General features: G+C 34.6%; 2 protein-coding genes across 8 annotated transcripts; one reads left to right on the forward strand and one right to left on the reverse strand.

Annotated features, from left to right (window-relative positions):
• Positions 1 to 5,495: 5,495 nt before the first annotated feature.
• LOC7453664 (uncharacterized) lies at positions 5,496 to 12,064 on the forward strand. Of its 3 annotated transcripts, XM_024598454.2 has the most exons (15): positions 5,496 to 5,685; positions 5,782 to 6,040; positions 7,099 to 7,210; positions 9,051 to 9,163; positions 9,343 to 9,465; positions 9,558 to 9,760; positions 9,900 to 9,975; positions 10,078 to 10,164; positions 10,286 to 10,366; positions 10,473 to 10,505; positions 10,713 to 10,766; positions 10,841 to 10,882; positions 11,192 to 11,270; positions 11,348 to 11,418; positions 11,519 to 12,064. In XM_024598454.2, the coding sequence occupies exons 2-15, from the start codon at positions 5,876 to 5,878 to the stop codon at positions 11,603 to 11,605; spliced, it is 1,326 nt and encodes a 441-aa protein (XP_024454222.1). In that variant the 5' UTR covers positions 5,496 to 5,685; positions 5,782 to 5,875; the 3' UTR covers positions 11,606 to 12,064. The 3 variants fall into 3 exon arrangements, with proteins under 3 accessions (XP_024454222.1, XP_024454221.1, XP_024454223.1); XM_024598453.2 differs by having other exon boundaries at positions 5,496 to 6,040; XM_024598455.2 differs by lacking the exons at positions 5,496 to 5,685; positions 5,782 to 6,040; positions 7,099 to 7,210 and adding an exon at positions 7,341 to 7,853.
• Positions 12,065 to 13,223: 1,159 nt separating this feature from the next.
• LOC7470422 (uncharacterized) lies at positions 13,224 to 17,079 on the reverse strand. Of its 5 annotated transcripts, none has more exons than XM_024598448.2 (5): positions 16,783 to 17,078; positions 16,445 to 16,696; positions 15,539 to 15,685; positions 14,605 to 15,294; positions 13,224 to 13,799 (listed from the first exon to the last, which is right to left on the reverse strand). In XM_024598448.2, the coding sequence occupies exons 1-5, from the start codon at positions 16,891 to 16,893 to the stop codon at positions 13,626 to 13,628; spliced, it is 1,374 nt and encodes a 457-aa protein (XP_024454216.1). In that variant the 5' UTR covers positions 16,894 to 17,078; the 3' UTR covers positions 13,224 to 13,625. The 5 variants fall into 5 exon arrangements, with proteins under 5 accessions (XP_024454216.1, XP_024454218.1, XP_024454215.1 ...); XM_024598450.2 differs by having other exon boundaries at positions 13,224 to 13,876; positions 14,605 to 15,357; XM_024598447.2 differs by having other exon boundaries at positions 14,605 to 15,357; positions 16,783 to 17,074.
• Positions 17,080 to 19,129: the final 2,050 nt, after the last annotated feature.

The raw sequence follows: 19,129 nt of genomic DNA on the forward strand, positions 1-19,129 counted from the left end.
ACATGTCAGATACAATTAATACAAGGGCACAGTTAATATAAAAAATATAAAAGCTATTCAGGAATACTTTGGAGTGCAGGAGTCCAAGAACGCCGGCAACTCCCCTTTGCTGAATTGGATCTTGAAAGATGCTTTCTCCTCAGAAGATTTAAACGTTGTTCGAGGGACAAGGATGATACTGGTGAATATGATGCTTGATTAGCATTGCTCTTGCCACCTCTCATTACCTCTAACATTTGCTTTAAATCTTGCTTCCGTACCACTAACTTCATCCTCACAAAACCATTTTCATTGGTATGTGAAACGACACATCCGCCATTAACTTGTCCAATGGACTCCGGTAGATTGCTCTTCAGACTCCGATGATTTCGCCCTCTTAATAATGCTCGAAAATCTCTCTTCGGAGAAGCCTTCCCTTCTGAAACTCTCAAGTACTGCTCCATCTTTAATTCCCAGTACGTAATCCTGCACGTCGTAGATCGATATATGCCTGAATGTATTAACAAGTCCTGTATCTATCAAGACTTATATAGGAACTGGCAATGAGCCTTGATAAACTAAGATGTAAAAGTCGGTCAATTAAAAATGATTTTCAGAACCTGGCTATAAGATCCAGACATAACCAATGATAGGTCTTGACTTTGTTAGCCACAATACCATAGTGCCTGGTCACATTGCTTGCAAATGCCTCTTGCTTTGAGATTGGAGGTTCCTATGTCAAAGAAAGGATTCGTTGACCTGCAACTCGAAGCAATCAAAAGAAATATTTCTTGATCTATTAATTATTTATCCATGTATGATAAAAAAAAAAAAACCATAACGAAGTTCGCCGCCCCCTCACATGCAAATCCTGACATTGCGCTGGAAGGAGCCACGCGTATCCATGAGATGAAGGGGTGATCTTTTATTAACTTGAATGAGCCAGGTGCTTGAAAAAACACAGCACAGGACAGGACCAAATTAACAAGAAAGGTCAAGAGATACTACAGGAGAATAGGGTAGGTGTACTGGTGGGGACTTAGAATTGCAAGATCGTCAATTGGTGAGCTGTTTCTAACCTGCCATTGCCAGTCCAACCATTCTTCTTCTCCTCCTAGCCAACTTAACGTCCATATTCCAATACTTTGTTATCTAGCTAAGATGTTCTTCAGCTCTCTGAAAGAACATCATCACGCCTAAATCCAGTCATTTCTCAGGCTCTTTTGGTACTTTGTTGTAACTGTAAGTGCTACCTGGTCAGTTAGGAATTCAACTCCTGAATTAGTAATTAATCCAATCTACTTTTGACATAATATTCGAAACAAAGTAGAGGATGCTCTAGTTGAAATGGGTTTTCGGCTTGTGGGGGGCACCGAAATCAGATGCATGTTACAGTTGATCAATTTACACAGCAACGTGCATCAGAGAGTGAGTAGAAAGCACAACTTAGCCATGCCAAGGAAAAGAAGAAACATATCATCCATTAGAGGTGGTTCAGGCTCATGTACCTTTTAAGGAACATGGCTCGGTGAATCTAGTAGCTTTGCTTGAACAATGAGCTCGTTAATTCTTTTTATTGCACCTGGATGCCAACCATTCTTATTTAACTACTTCAATGTGCAGTTTTGCCAGGAATGTGGTCTTTTTTTAGATTTTTAGGCTTGGAGAGGGAATAAACAGGCAGCAGGCACATGCCCCCCCCACCAACAAAAAAAAAAATCAATAAAACATTCTCGTGCATTTAAAAATTACATGGGCCAACAGCTAACAACTACACGTTAATTTATATTTTTAAAAAATTAACGAGCTTGTGATTTTTTAGACCTAATTTTGGCTAGTTCATTGTATTATTTTAGTATTTTTGGTTAATAATAATATAATAAAAAATTAAATAAATTTCAATTATTATCGATAAGTCCAGATTTAATGGGTCTAAAAATCCCTAGATGGCGAAAAACCTACAGTCTGCAACGTGTAGCCCAACAACCTAAGGGGTCATCCTTAGAGAATAGCCCAACATCATGAGTTCAGTCTAAGAGAAGAGCCCAACTTACTGACTTAATATATTTTAGATTTTACTCTTCCTACACCCTTAGATATATATAAAAAATCTTTCAATGGCCTATCATATTTCAATCTCATTAATGCATATATAAGAGATATTTATTCTTCATTAATGTTATTAGGACAAAATGATTCTCCAACCCCTTTACTACATAAAATGATAAGATTTATGGGTTAAAAGTACCTCATGAATACTTCTTTAAGCTCCAGGTTCACATTCTTCATTTTATACTGCATATATATTTTCAAAGTTTATCTCTTTATAATACCGTTGCACTTTTTTTATTTACAAAGACACTTACTTGAGCATTTAAGAGTCTCTGTATTTATTAAAAATAACATTTTACAAATATCAGTCACCTTGACTTATCAGACATCAACTATTAATCACCTTAACTAGAAAGAATAGATGGGGTAGTTAGAACTAAGAGATTAACTAATTATATGATACATAAATTTTATTTTTAAATTATTTGAATTTTTTAAGACATCATAAATCTTGTTTTTATTGGGTAAAGCATATTCAAATTAAAAAAAGGTCTAATAAAGGGGAAAAAAAATCAAAGAATCATCCAAAATGACAAATTTTCATCCCAATGTCTACCCCTACATGGATGTGTTCAATAGTTTCTCAAGGAGCCTAATTCTTAGTATAGTTCATGTAAATTTCCATAGATTTTGTCCTAATTCTAGTAGCTTGGAAAAAATCATCTAGTTAATTTTGGCTTCTAAAAACTTTTCTTAGACTTAATTTTGGCTAGTTAATTGTATTACTTTAGTGTTTTTGGTTAATAATAATGGAATAAAAAATTTAAACACTTAAATTATTATTGAAACCGGGTCTAATTTTTTTCAAAAATCTGAAAACTCACATCTCAAGTAAAGTGTGTAGCCTAACAGCCCAGCGGCTCATCCTTAGAGAATTGCGCAACACCATGGCCCAGCCTGAAGGAAAGCACAACAATCGACCTGTTGCAACTCGCAACAGCAAGGGGAAAGCTAGATAGCTTGGGCTTAATGATTTAGATGTCAGTGAAGGATACCCAGACTTATCCATTGTTGGTTTGGCCCAACCAACAGAGTTAAGGCCTCCAAGTCTTGTTATTAGATAAAAATTCTAGATATTTTATTATTGGATTTATTTTTTGAACAATGAATTTGTTATAACTTTTCTTGCACTGAATGTCAAACATGCTTTTGTTCCTTCTTTATTTGTTCTGTGAATAATGTTATTTTAACTTAAACATTTTTATGTATCGTTGATTCGGTCTAAAGCTTAGTGTGTGTATTAACTCGAGTTAATTTAAGTAAATTGAATTTTTTAAAAATTAAAACCTAAAACGTTATTATTTTAAAAAAGCTGCTAGGTGCTCAATTATAGTTGCAGATGCTCTTGTCTCATGTGGTTTTTATTGTAACAAATGAAGTTTCATATTCTGATTCAAAAACAAAAAGATTCTTGATGGTATGCTTTGGACCTATCAGATCATGAGGAATATCTTCAAACGTTGTCTTTGTTTAGACCCTGTGAGCGTGAGAGACAACAAAAAGGGACGAAGCGTGTATCTCCAAATCAACGTTGCAGTTTTGCCGGGAAAGGATTTTTTTTTTTGTAGGGTTAGTGAATAGTGAGGTAATCAAGAGGCACATTCTATACCAAAAACACGCAGGAATACTCATTGAAACATTTTTTTTTTGTTTTTGTTAATCGTGGGTGTCTAGACCAGTTTACACGCACCTCGACTAATCTCACAAACTCTAAAATTAATGATCATATAAGCCTTAAATGAGTCTGAAAAAACTTAAATTCATAATGATTGAAGAGCAAATTTAAAATCTAACTAATTAAACTACCGTCGTTACCATCAAAACATTCTTAAGCAGACAAGTAGCGTGCCCAATTGTGGTATGTAATTGTCTCCTCTTCATTTGTTCAGGCCAGGCCTGAAATGAAACAGACATGGGGAAGTCCCTCACGTAGTATAAACATAGTTAAGTTGAAAGGGTCATCTAATTAGGCTTGAGATTTACACTTAATCTGCAGTAGTAATTCCCACATGTCCAAAATGCCACTGATTATAAGCTGAGCTTTTAATATATTACCTCACCTCGCCTTCAACTTACCTAGGTCACCTGCAACAGCCGTAGGCAGGGTGGTTGGGCCTGAAGTCATGGTTGCATTTTGGAGCCTAATGATTTACTGGTTACGGAAGCATCCAGTGAACATGTTCCCGAGTGTTGCTTTGGGCCGTCAGGGCCTCCGCATGTGACCTGTGAGAATACTTGCCACACCCCACTTGGGTTATCTAGGTTAATTTATAGGTCAATTATGGATCATCATGTTATTTTAATGGTTTTAAAAACAATAAAAATATAAAAAAATTTATTTAGAGTTAATCGGATAGAGTTTATCTGGGTTTGATGAAATCAAATCGCAAATTAACCTGAATTTAATCAAATTAATATTTTTTTAAAAAAAAAACATGCCTGCATGGATAGACCATATATCCAACCCACCCATGAGCCATGCTGGTTTTGAAGGTTGATTTATACACTGTAGACCGTGAAGGTTCCCTAAATGAGGTGGCAAATTATATGTTCTAAAAAACAAAATAAAAAATCTTTTGGGAGAGGAGGAAAAATCAATAGTTTGACGGTGACCTTCTGCTCATATTTAAATCTCATTTACGACAAGACACAATTCCATTGATTTTAATTAAAAGAAATCTATCTGTATTTCAACAACAAGAAAGATTAATAAATCCTGCAAAATTCAACCCTACCAAGCCATCAGGTCCCTAAGAGCCACACGTCATACTTCATTAACCATCTTCATCACAAGCCGACATTCCTTGTTTAATACACTTCGGCCAATTTATGGAAGGGATTACGGCAGTTCATGGTTTTTTTTTTTTTTCAAATAATAATATAAATTATATTTTAAAAATTTACTTAAAAGTTTTAAATTTTAGAGTGGTATTAATTCTTTAACATGATATCAGAATCTTGATAACCAACAATCATGAGTTCGAATATTACAATCTCTATTTATTTGATAAAATTAAATATAAAAAATTAATTTAAACAAGTTTTTAGTTTAAAGAATTTTCACTTGAGATAATATGTTAAGAAATAATATAAATTATATATTATTTATTTTTTATATGTTAATTAATCACTTGTCCATTTTTTTTATTTTTGATTTTGATCGTGACGATCGTGTACATGTTATTAATTGAATGCAAAGAAATTTTGGTTTTAAATTATTTTATTTGTTTGATAGAAAAAACAAAAGGTATATATTCATCCAAATAAACTGATTAGAAAAATCGTCCCTTGGACAGCTAAACGGTACACAAGGATGCATATAATTGGCTAATGGATATCGTTCTTCACTTCTCTAATGTGTTCAACTCCATTAATAACTATATTGTCCATATCCTTTACTCTCCTTTCAAGATTTGTCCTTTTAATATCACTTTGTCCACACTGTCCGTCCTCCCGTGTATCCAAGACCATCCACCTCCACATGAAATTTGAATCAATCTACCGTCACTGATCTTTTCCTTTTCTTTGACACTCTTTCCGTTAAATTCACTAATGGAAAAGGACCAGGAGACTACCCTCCCCCTCCATAAAGAGGTAAAAGAGCTAAAGCAAACTACATGTAGTACATTACACAGACAAGCAACTCTTTTTCTCCAAAATTAATGTTTGCTCTTTTTCGAGGGTGCCAAGCAAGTTCTTCTAGAGGGTAGCGCCTAGTACTAAGAGTTGTAACAGAAGAGAAAAGTAGTACCAGGACTGCTGGATTTTCTGAGAAAGGAAGGATATGGAGAAGCTAACAGAACTGAGCCACCTCCTTGTGACAGTATTCCTCTCCAGCTTTGCTAGTTTAATGGTGATCCCGGCCATAACCGATGTCACCATGGTAGCAGTTTGTCCTGGAAAAGATGAGTGCTCTCTTGCGATTTACCTCTCCGGGTTCCAGCAAGCTGTATGTTAATTCCTTTATTCTCCTTCATCTTTCTCTTCACCTTTTCTTCTTATTAAGGTGTGGATTTTCTCTAGGGTTATTGATTATGAATTTCTTTGCATGGTTTACATGATGACTAGCTATAAGCAGAAGCAAAAGGTGTCCGAAATATTCCCCATGAACCCATTTTCTTCACTGGAAAACGATTAATGCATGCCCATGTGCCTTTTAATTCATCACATAAGAGAATTAACTATCTATATAAACTATATAAACATACAAAAAGGGTTCTGGTGGTTTTCTGTGAACTTTTTATTTATTGGAAAACATTCCGCGCCATACATCCAAGTGCCCTGTATATATAATTGTATCCCTGTTAACTTAATTTCTATGTTAGTGTAGACCAAGCATGGACACGTAGATCGACAGAGTATTTTATTTAGCTTGCTGCAACTCTTCAATGGAGAGTCCCCTCTTCAGCACTCTCCGTTCTGCTCCACCCATTTTGTTCAACCTACCATTCAAACTTACCTAGAAAGATGCTGATGGCCATGTGTCCATCGCATGCATAAGAACCAACAGTCCAACAATATCATGATCTTTTTTCCTGGAAGGTTTCGCACTCACTGGTCGATCCAAAAAATCAAAAGACCTACCATAAAATGGTTGGGTTTCTTCAGAGAATTAATCTTCCAGGCTAGGACAAATGTTTCGGTGTAATTAAATAGCGTGTTCTTTTTATTTTTATTCTTAAAAAATATTTTTGTATGCTCTCTGTCTAGACGCTAAGATGTGTAATATACGCTAAGTTCTTTAAACGCCGGTCCTGCTGCATTCTCATCACAAACAAATACTATAAAAAGAAATAAGACTGTGGGGTTATAAGTGAAAGAGTCCATGGACTCATAATTGACGGCACTTCTAATTTATCACCATTGATGCCGTGAATGTATTTGCTTCAGTACCATTCCAAGGAATCCAGTACTCTTTGATTTTAGCCAATTGAACCTCAAATGAAAGGGGGCAACAGGGAGAAGTAAAATGCTGTTAACTAATTATCAGCAAGTGGGTTTTTGCAGATCATCGGACTGGGGACAGTTGTGATGATGCCGCTAATAGGAAATCTATCAGACCAGTATGGAAGGAAAGCCTTGCTCACACTCCCTATGACTCTCTCCATTATTCCTTTAGGTAATATCTTTTATATATGTGCATTTATGTGTGTATAAAATAATGTCAGCGTCAAATTCATTTATGCACAGCTCCACAGCTCCACAGCTAGTTAAATATATATATATATATATATATAACCTCATGTCTAAGTCATTGCTGAATACAGCTTGTAAGATTGAAAATTAGTCATGTAAGTTTGAAAGACTCCTTTAATTATTTTTCAAGCTGATAAGATGTTAAATAATTCAGTAACTACTTTAATTTTATTAAAAAAAAATAACAGTGTAATTTTTCAAAACATTTAATACATGATCTTATTTTAAGTTAAATATTTTCAAACTTGAAAAGAAAAGCGAGATAATTCGCTATAATACAGTGATAATATATGTTTTGTAGTGAAAATGACAGTGTTTTTCTCTTATAGTTATTTTAATCTTTTATATGTGCATTGAATTTCATATCTGTCGGTAAATTATTATTGGCCTTCCCCCCTAAGTGCTAGGATACGTATGGTCCTACTGATCGTGCCTAGGACATTAGGGCTCCCATTGACAATCGACACCATGAGTGGATAGTGGATCATTCGCGTGCATGGCGGCCACTTTCAATGGGCGTCTTTTCTTGAAAAATACCGCATATTTAACCAGCACTGGATTCAAAGGTAACTGCATTGTCATGACGTTTCTTGATCAAATCAGCTTGAACTTGTTGTCCATATCATGGGCAAAATGTCCCGCTGTTTTCATGTTTGCTTTTCTGCTTACCGTTTTTCCTTCTCTTAATTGACTCCTAATTAAAGAACCTTCTTCATCTCTCTCTTTCATTTCAAGAAATGCCCACTATATATATATATAAAATCTAAATTTTGTAAATATTTTCCAAGATTATTCTTTTTGCTAGAAGATTTAGAGAGTGTTTGTGAGTGTGATAGAAGTTATATTTCAAAGTGTTTTTTATTTGAAAATACATATTAAAATATTTTTTTTATTTTAAAAAATTTAATTTTAACATTAGCACATCAAAATAATTTTATAAAATATTTAAATTTTAACAAAAAATAAATCCAATCAATGATAAACATATACTTATTTATTTTTTATGTAGCATATTATCCTTTGTGGTGTGAATTTACCACTTAAAATAAAGTATCAACAGAAATTGGAATTGAGAATTTTTAGACAAGAATTACGTTATGGTTATAGATTTTTTGGGGGCTCTGATTTCGAATCATTCCTCGGAGAAGAAATGAATCAAGAAGAGAGCTTTCTTTTCTTGAAGATCATATATGCTTTAACTTTTAATAAGAATCTATTTTTACCTTTTTTTTTTCTTTTGGTTGCCTTGTTCTTTATCCCCTTTTGTCCAACTTGCTTTTCTTTACGGTATTACATGGTACAAGACGAGTCACGTTTCTTGAATTTATTGGACACCCGCAATGGTCCCCTTAGGAACTGCCAGATTTTAGTGTCGGAAGACTTTTGAAGTTGCTGGACACTTTGTGTCATGACCATGTCAGCCCAGAATCTATAGCACTGCGACGGACTGAATGGGCCCAACGCACGGGTTTGTAGGGCTCCATCCGCTCAAGGACCAAAACTTTTTTGCCTTTTGTTCTCTGTTTAGGGTTTTTTTGGTTACGACCAGTGCTGTTAAATTCCTGCCGGCCCAGCCAGTTTGGCAGGAGTTTAGGGGTCCGGATCGAAATCCAACATAAATATTTGAATGATATGGTAAAAATCAGCCATGACCATAAACGAGATTTTCCGTTAAAAATGAAGAGAAAAAAGAAAAGAAATTTTTGATGATAAAATAGAATTTGTTCGAGATCCTATTCATGTTGTTATTGTCCTTTCTGCAGTTATACTGGCATACAGTAGGACAACCAACTTCTTCTATGCCTACTATGTGCTCAGGACCCTCACGGCTATGATCTGTGAAGGCAGCATCAACTGCCTTGCTCTTGCTTATGTGGTGATTATCCCTAAAAACTCTAACTTGCACCGCCATAATATCTCTCTAATTGTTTCGAGTTTTTTTATAACCATTCTTCCTTCCAAAACAGCAAAGAACGACAGGTCATGTGACGGCACTTTATACTGTTCAGTTTCGACTCTTTTTGCTAATGCCTAAAAAACATAAAATCTTTACAGGCAGACAACGTTTTAGAGAGACAGAGAACATCAGCATTTGGAATTCTATCTGGCATAGCCACAGCCGCATTTGTCTGTGGAACCTTAGCTGCTCGTTTCCTCTCCACTGCTTTAACGTTTCAGGTTGCGTTTGCTAATAAAATGCCTTACAGAAGTGTCTAATTTTCGGCTACCAATAGGTTGAAAGTTAACATTGTTAGTCTTTTCTATTCTAGGTGGCTGCGTTGGTGTCAATGCTTGCTGCTGTGTACATGAGAATTTTCCTCGAAGAGAGTCTACCAAATGGCGAAAATTTGACGCAGCCAATCTTGAAGAGCGGACAGGATGATCACTGTCAAGATGGTGATTTATCAAGGAAGGCGCCGGTATTGAAGAAGATCCCATCAATTCAGGATATCATTGGCTTGCTGAAGAGCAGGTAGGAGAAATTCAGGACTCGAGTATAAGGCCAATGCAAAGCATGGTTTTCTTGCACTTTTCTCGAACCACTACTATTTTGGACTGGTATCTATTCTTCTTCTGGTATGATTTGAGAATTTGTGAAACTTGTGTGGCAGGGTAACATTTTCGCAAGCAGCAGTTGTTGCATTCTTCAATAGTCTTGCAGAAGGTGGAATGCAAGCTAGCATCATGGTACAAAAACTTTCTCCTTCACTGTGATGTATATCGAACATAAAAAAAAAGACAGGTATGCGAGAATTTCTGTTACCAACTTGAATGATTTGTGCGATGCAGTACTACTTGAAGGCTCGTTTTCACTTCAGCAAAAACCATTATGCTGATCTGATGCTACTTCTTGGCATTGCGGGAATGGCCTCACAGGTATGCATTTACAAAACTATGTGTTTCTTAAATATTTCTTTCCTTCTCCAGAGTATCTTCAAAACGATCCTTTACATTTCATATTTGTCACCAGTCCTTATTATTCTATTGAATTTCACAGCTGGTTTTCATGCCCTTGTTGGCACCACATGTAGCAGAGGAAAAACTGCTGGCAATAGGGCTTTTAGGGGGCATCGCAGATGTAAGAGCTTTAGCCTCAATAAGCTTGTTTGCGTCTATTCATGCTAAAGAACTAAAACAACATAAGTTGAGCCTAAAGTGCTGGTGATTTACCTGAAATCTTGCAGGCATTGCTTTACAGTGTAGCATGGTCAAATTGGGTAATGCTTCAACTGAATTGGAATTTTTTCTGCATCCTTTTATTGTAGAAAACTGTCCTTTTCTTCTTGAGCTTGTGGTAATATGTCAGTTTTTGAATTCTATCTTTTGATTTTCTGTGTTTATGAAATCGGTGGACCATGTGTAAGATGGTTTTGTCCTGATACCTGTTGCGTATAATACTGAAAATACATTTCCATTGTGGGCAGGTCCCATATGCCACCACCATTTTTGCGGTTTTTATTGTTTGCGTGCCTCCATGTGTAAGTAATTTACCTTCATCTTCATGAAAGATCTATGTGATTGAAGAAATCTGATTACTGGTTTAATTCCACAGTTACGCAGCATTGCATCGAAACAAGTAGGGCCAACTGAGCAGGTAACTCTTAAGAGTGGCTGCAGTCTCATGCTTGATAGCCTCCATGTATGCTGTATATTATAGATGTTCCTATACGGACAAACTGTCCAGAAAATCATCAGGTCCAATCTTCTGTGTGTTTTAAGAGGCATTTTAACAGTCAATGGAGAAGAAAATCACCAAGTGCAGCCCATCCAGAACTGTCATTCAGTCATATGGCTTTTGAGTTCATCTTTAATTATTCAATCTTTGAACTTGAAGGAATAAGGATACCCCGATTCATTTATATTATTCTTCTTTTCCTCTCAACTCATTTAAGATTCGTTTCAGGGGAAGGCTCAAGGATGCATTTCAGGAATAATCTCCTTCGCAAACATCATCTCCCCCTTAATCTTTAGTCCTCTGACAGGTATGTGATCAAAATTTGACAAGAACGAAAGTTTATGGACTAAAGTGATAACATTAACTTCTCCTTCTATTCTTCAGCTTTATTCCTGTCTGAAGATGCACCATTTCATTTCCCTGGCTTCAGTATTTTGTGCATTGGATTTGTAACGGTGTGATCTTTTACCTTAATCTCCCTTTTCTACTTTAATACTCGAATTTTCCTTCTTCCTCCTGGCTCATGGATTTAATGTCGCAAGTGATGCTGTGCAGATGATTGCATTCTTTCAGAGTGTTCTCATGAGGGGTCCTCCTCCTGTTTCAAGTCACAAAATCAGCTGCAACAGCTTGGTAGCCTAGACCTAGTTCAGATCGAAATGACCAATTTAAGGTACAAGGAGGAAGCCTCTCTAAACCCTTCATTTACCATAAGGGTGATCTTGCTATTTGGGGAGACCCTCGTAAGAAAGATTAGAACAGCCTTAATGAAATCTTCAGTATTATACGCGTAATAGACACTTCAATTCGCCTGCAAGCACCTGCCAGAAATCTTTATACCACAGCCTTTTCCTACTATGGGAGATTAGATTCTAATGAAAAGAATCTTCTTCAATCACAAAGAAGCGCCATCGTGTTTAACTATCTATAGCTGGGAAAAACTGCCATGGCAGAGTTCAGGGGACATGTTCTATTTGCAAAAGAATTTTTTTTTTTTTTTTTAAAAAAAATCATGTCTGAACTGCAATATTTCCTGTTTCTGGTTGTAATCAAGTTAAACCCAGCAGTTTTTATAGATTATCATTCTACGTTGGCCATGAACTACGTTTTTGAGCTTTTATAGCTAAAGGGGTTTCATAATTTTCTCAAGTAAAAAAAAAATAAAAACAAAAACACATGGAGGTGCTCAAGATTGGAATTTGGAAGTGTTAAATCTTAGCTGCAAGTTCATGGGTATTCAATCTATCCAAGTGAAAAGCTCCATGAATTGCTGTTGATTTACAAATGCTTACTTGCTATCAAGGAGATCACATAATTTTTTTATAAAAAACTTGACTTCCAAGATAGTGCGATTATGCCAAATCCCAAAAGCAAAAAATTGCAAAACAGCGCTAGACTAACAGTGCATTTTTAAGAAAAATTTCAACTTTCTCCTCATCCTTTTCCTAACTCTCCAATGTAGTCCTTTTTATCTTTTGCTTCTTTGCAGACCCTAAACCTGATTTTTTTTTTTTTTGGCCAAATCAAGAACCCATACACCGCAATAACCATATATAAAACAAACCAAAGCAATTTGTTAGACTCCAACCTAAAGAATGAATCATCAAAGGGTAAAATAAATAAATAAAAGAGTTGAGGGACTGAAATAATATATATATATATATATATATATATATATATATATATATATATAAACAAATGTCGAGGTTCACAGTAAAAATGCTATGGGCATCCATTTTTAAAAAAATAATTTTAATATAACATTTCCTGGAAATCTCAAATGATGAAAATACCATAACTTATTTTAATAGGAAATGATTAAGGGGTGTCTGAAATAATGATAAAGATTATTTATCAAAGTGTGTTTTGCTTGAAAATACATCAAAATAATATTTTTTTTATTTTTTTAAATTTATTTTCATTAATAAGGCAAAACAATCTAAAAGTATTAAAAATTAATTTGAATAAAAAAATTAAAATTTTAAAAAATAAACTGGACCACGCTATCAAACACCCTTCAAAAACAGAGCAGCACTACGTCCATGTAATCTTATAGAGTCTAGGTTCTTTTACTGATATTAATAACAATCTTACTTATAACAATAATAACAACAATCTGAGAATGACATTGACAAGCAGAGACCAACTAAAGGACTTGGCATGGTCTTGAGTTTTAATGAGTTTTATGCGGCAGCCTGGGTGCCGCTCCGCATAGAAAGGCATCATTTAACAGTGATAAATATACTGGAAAAACAAAAAAGAGGAGGAAGTAACTATTAATGAACGAAAAACAATTTAAATACAGAATAATATAGCTGGTTAGACATGGAAATTTGCAAGACAGCTCAAAATAGTTAAAGCTAAAACCCTATACTATGTACATTTACTCTTACCACTTTTCAATAGGCCGGGAGGTAACAATGCATCTCCTAACCCAACCCGTCGTCATGAATTGCAATTATCGTGAATTGCAATATTTTCCCCGTCATCTTAAGAAACGTCACTGTCACTTTTGACATCAAACGATAGCATGAGCTCTGTAAGTTCCCTACCTGTCTTTGAAGTGAAAATTATTGCAGGATCAGGAAATCAGGTGAAGCCAAGCGGTCCAACCATCCCCTAGCCTTTGGTTTCAGCTCAACACATAAAGTTTAAATCAGAATCAACATTCATCATAACTGCCAAGAAATTTATCATCATCCTCATCACAAACGCCACCGTTGTCACTATAATCATCGTAAAAGTCATCATCAATATCACTGTCATCACTGTCACCATCATCGTCGTCGTTGTTGTCACTCATGCCAAACCAATCAATGCGATTGGCCATCAGAAGCTTTCGAAAACAAGTAACAGCTGAGAAATTAGATGCCCTGCTGCCCATATAGTCTATAGCATGGATATTGTAGCAATCTGGATCCATTATCAATGTAAAGCACATAGTGCAGTAAAATTTTATAATAGGACTTCAATAGCTCAGTGGAGTAAGCCAATCAAACCAGAAAGTGTTAGCCTACCATCTGTCCGCATTATATCCTATAACACCACTATTTTTGTACCTTTTGCCTTTATTTTCCATAAATGAAAGTTTAGGACAAAAGAACAAAGAGCTTATTTAGTATTGTTATAGCGGTTGTTTTTCAAAATATTTTTCACTTGAAAATACATTGAAATAATATTTTTTATTATTTATTTTTGATATCAAAACAATATAAAAACATTAAAAAAAAATTGAAGAAAAAGAAATCATTTTTTTACAAATGCATTTTTCAACCGCAAAAACAAACAGAGCCAAAGAATGATAATCAAATGGTAGTCTCCAAGGATACTTAAATTAAAAATGTATTTAGCTCTCACTCTACCATCTGCAAAATTAAAATTTAGTTATGTTTCCCTTCCAAAAACTCGGATCAAGTATAAAAGGCTACTAAACTGACTGTTTGCATTGATCAAACTAAAGTTGAATTTTTCTCATGACACTAAAAAGGATTCTCTTTCAAACTTTATTTTTATAATATCATGGATATCTCAAGTTACCTTATCTCATAAATTACAGGATCAAGCCAAGCCATTAAATCAAATGCAATGAGAAGATTTTTAAGGATATGGATTTCAATACAAACTGAATGGAAAAGGCATACCTGTCCAATGTTTGTTGGCAGAGTAGCTCTCTCAATAGCTTTTGGGGTCCATATTTTTATATCATACTCGATTCCACTGCTAGCAAGTGCCATGGTATGGGGATGGGGCTCAGTACAATTTACCACATCCTTATCCGCTTCTATAACACGAATAAGCTCTCCACCCCTTTTCTTCCAAATAAAAATCCGACCACAGTCAGACCCGCTAGAAACATACTCGCATCTTGGCCCAAAAAAGCTCACACCCTTCACAGTCTCACAATTTCTGTGGCCCATATAAACTTGGGGGGCATTTTTCCCATCCAGATCCATAGATGATGAAGAAGCTATAGATCCAGGTTCTACTTTGCTTGTATCACTGCCCATTGAAACCATAAATGAAGAGGATGGAAATGGAGGATTTCTCAAACCCATGCTTTGTGTAAAAAGATAGATGAACTCGTCACCATATGAGACTAGAAGCTCACTCTGATCTGAGAATGACAAGCCTGTGATTCCAGTATCTTCATTACCAATCAAATGCTGAGGACAGAAATAACATGCAGGTTGACCAAAATCACTTGACCCATCCCACTTGTACTTGCGGATGTCATAAAGTTGAGCAAACTTATCCATTCCCCCAACTGCAAAGAGATTTGGGTTCCTTGGATCAATAGCAATAGCATTTAGAGGGACATATGGACGATACCCCTTCAAATCATCAACACAAAGGCAAGTAAAAAGTTCTGTGGCAGATCTGGTTCTCAAATCAAACTGAAATCACAATGACACTGTCACATAATTGCATAAACCCAGCTATTTAAAAATCATGAACAACAACATGCAAGGCGATAAATGCAGGCAATTGTTTTTAGGCTTTAAGATTTCTCATTCTATCTAACAAAAGCAAGAGCATAACTAAATCTTGTAGTTAGCAAAGGAAATCACAGCTCACATGTTGAACCACTCCATCCTCGCCACAAGAATAGAATATATGAGGACTCCCAGGCTCAATAGCCAACTTATGAACTTGTGATTCCTCATGTTTTCCTAGCAATATAGTCTTCACTTCCCCCCCTTCCAGAATTTGAGCTTGCCGAATCTAAAATTAAAAAAAAAATGTTCCTCATCATGAATAAACAACACAAGAAGCATGCCATTACAATCACACATACTAAAACCTCTTAGCGAAATAAGTAATTCCAGAATTCGGAACACCAGGAAAAGTCAAATGTGCTAAATCTTTAAAATAAAAGCACAACAAGATCACTCATTCCAAAAAGGAAAAGTACAAGCAAAGCAGTAATAAGATGACAACACATCCCGTGCAATGCACATCATAAAATCTGGCATACTAACATCCACTCAATTACTTGGAAAAGAGATCTTTAAAATATAAAAATAACACAATTCCAAAAAAACTAGTATCATCTCCAAAAAATAAAAAGAACCTATTTTTAAAGTTAAACGATAACAAATGGCACACCCTTTTCAAAAGGGCCACGAATTGCAACTAAAAATCTATCGCTGACATCTACTCCATCACTTGGCTAAGAAATCACTCTTTTTTTCTTTAAAATACAATGACTGAACCCACAATTCGAAAATGAATACATCTCCAACAAATAAGAAGCACCCATTTTTAAAGAAAAGAGCATACATGTAGACACTTCCAAAATCGAGCACATATTTCAACTAAAAAGGTAATTTTTCAAATGAAGCAAGGATTTTCAACATCCTATCACAAATATCAATTAAAAATTTAGGGCTTCTTCACAGTCACCAACCCACAAACGCAAAGAAATGGAGGAATTCTACAAAGGAATAATGAATTTTTTTTATTACATTTAATTTTATTCACCTCGCCATCAGCAGCACAAGTAATAATAGTTCGATCGTCAGAAAAGGGCATGAAGTTGGCTTGAAACACGTTATTATCATGACCCGAACGAAAGGAAAGCTTATCACGCCCAGTTTCCCAATCCCATAAAATCACCCGCAGGTCATCTGAGCCCGACACCAAAATGTCACCACCTGCATTGAAACTCAGCGTGTTTACACATCCATCGTGCTTCTCTAACTTCTTGTGAATTTCAAGCCTCGACACAAGATCCTAATAAATAAAAAACAACAGCCAAACACGCCCTTAATTAATTATAATAGCGAAATATAATGTGAAAAGTGGTATCGGTGAGTGACCTCGGAAGCGGCGAAGCGGTGAGCGAAATTGCGAGTGGAGAGTTGGCCGAGTTCGCGTTTCCAAACATTAACTACTGCTTGATCGATGTCCGCGCTGCTTCTTTTTTTCATCTTCTGGGTATGATAGGTGAGTTGATGACTCGGTGAATCGGAACGGGTTGAGTCGAGTAGAATCCTGCAAGTTCTGGCTTTCTATTGAAGAAGAGAGCGGTTTCCATCGTTATTTTTATTTTCCTACATGCTTGATAGTGTTTTTTATTATTGTTGTTGTTGTTGTTTACTGTAAGTTTCAATTACACCATTGATTTTCTATTGTAATTGCAATCTAAGCCTTATATCAAATAATTGTTCCCGGCAAGGCTATTACGGCAAGAATCTCAAAGATATTTCTTTTGGTTTTTTATATTTTTTCTTCTCTCATAAAATGTGTGGATTCTGCGGTGTTAGGCATCGTTATTATTCTTGCTTTAAGATGCTTTAAAATTTTATTTTTTTTGAAAATATATTAAATTAATATTTTTTATTTTTATTTTATGATTTTGATGTGTTAATAAAAATAAAAAAAATATTTTAAAATATTTTTAAATAAAAAATTATTTTGAAAAGTGTCATGCCTCATAATTTCAAGCACCTTAGACTAAAGTTTTTTTTTAAAAAAAAGAGAGACACCTTTGATTAAAATTGGGTGGTAATTGCAAGTTGAATGAAGCTTAAAAGGTTAATACTATATCAGTTATGATGTATTAATGGTGCAATTGCAAGTTTTGATAAATGATTTAAAGGTTTGTTATTATCACTCTTGCTATATATCAAGGTTCAAGCCCTGTGGTTGCTCATATGATAGCCACTAGAGACTTACATGGTCGTTAACTTCAGGGCCCGTGGGATTAGTCGAGGTGCGCGCAAGCTGGCCCGGACACCTACGTTAAACTAAAAAAATATTAAATTTTGTCATGAACCTATAAAATCACGAGTAGAAGAATGAGAAGAGAGACAAAAAACTAAAAATCATAACTGCAAACGTGATTGGTGATTGAAATAAACAATTCAATCTCTCTTAGCAATTTCTATTGGTGTAGTTTCTAAGTAAATAAAGAATGAAAAGATTTATATTCCATATTGAAAAAAAAAAAAACCTTCCTTCTAAGTGTTTACAAGTATAAGTTTCTATTGTGTGTTAAATTAAGTCAAAGCTATGGTGAATAGGTTTTTCTAATGAGTTATTTGATGCTATTATATAGATTTTTATAATATCAAAAGATGATATTTGGGACGTGGGTAGTTGAAACTTAATTTGTCATCAAGATTAATTTTTTTAAGTTTATTTCTATTAATTTTGATATTTGTCACTGTTGGGATAAAACTGAAATATCAAGAAAAAAAGACTAAGGAAAGAAAAAATATGTTTTTGCGTGTTTTTTTTCTCTGCGTAGTAACAAGTTTATATAGACATGAAACATTATGATAAAATTATATGACTGTTAATAAGAAAGTTATATTTTGAATTATTTTAAAGTGTGGGGGTGTGTAGCTTGTTATAAAATTTATAATCCTCAAAGAACAAAATTAGGACCTAGAGGTCTTAAAAGTGTTTTTGTTGGTTATGCACAAAATTCAGAAGCTTATAAGCTTTTGGATTTAGAAGCTAATGTGATAAATTTATACATGTTGAATTTATCAACAATAAATTCACAAGTGATTCAAATGTGCAAGAACCAGATCTAACAATGAGACTCTCGACTCAACTTTAAGTGAAAAAAAATAAAAACGCAGAAGTAACAGGTTCGAGTGAACCTAGAAAGAGTCAAAGATTTAGAAAGGAAAAACACTTAGATACATATTTCATTTCTAATGATGTAATTGTATTTTTAGTGGAAGGTGATAGAAATACAGTATTGAAAATGACACATATGATCCTAAATGTGGAAGATAATCCAAAGACATTTCGTAAAGTTATGTCTTCTAAAGATATTGTCTTTTGAAAAAAAGGGTAAATAATAAAATGGATTCGATATTATCTAACAATACTTGAGTCCTAATAGATTTATCTTCAGTTTCTAAGCTATTAAGATGTAAGTATGTGTTCAGAAGAAAATACAATACTAATGATTTTATACAAACCTTCAAGGCAATATTAGTTGTCAAAGGTTTTACTTAAAAGGAAAGTGTAGATTATTTTAACATTTATTTTCTGGTGGTAAGAATTACATATATTAGAGTTTTATTTATTTTAGCATTGATTTATAAATTGTATATTCATCAAATGGATGTTAAGAAGACTTTTTTAAATGAAAATTTAAATGAGGAAGTGTATATATAGAAATCAAAGAGTTTTATACTTTATGAA

This window comes from Populus trichocarpa, chromosome 4 (assembly GCF_000002775.5).
Source record: "Populus trichocarpa isolate Nisqually-1 chromosome 4, P.trichocarpa_v4.1, whole genome shotgun sequence".
Taxonomy (NCBI): Eukaryota; Viridiplantae; Streptophyta; class Magnoliopsida; order Malpighiales; family Salicaceae; genus Populus; species Populus trichocarpa.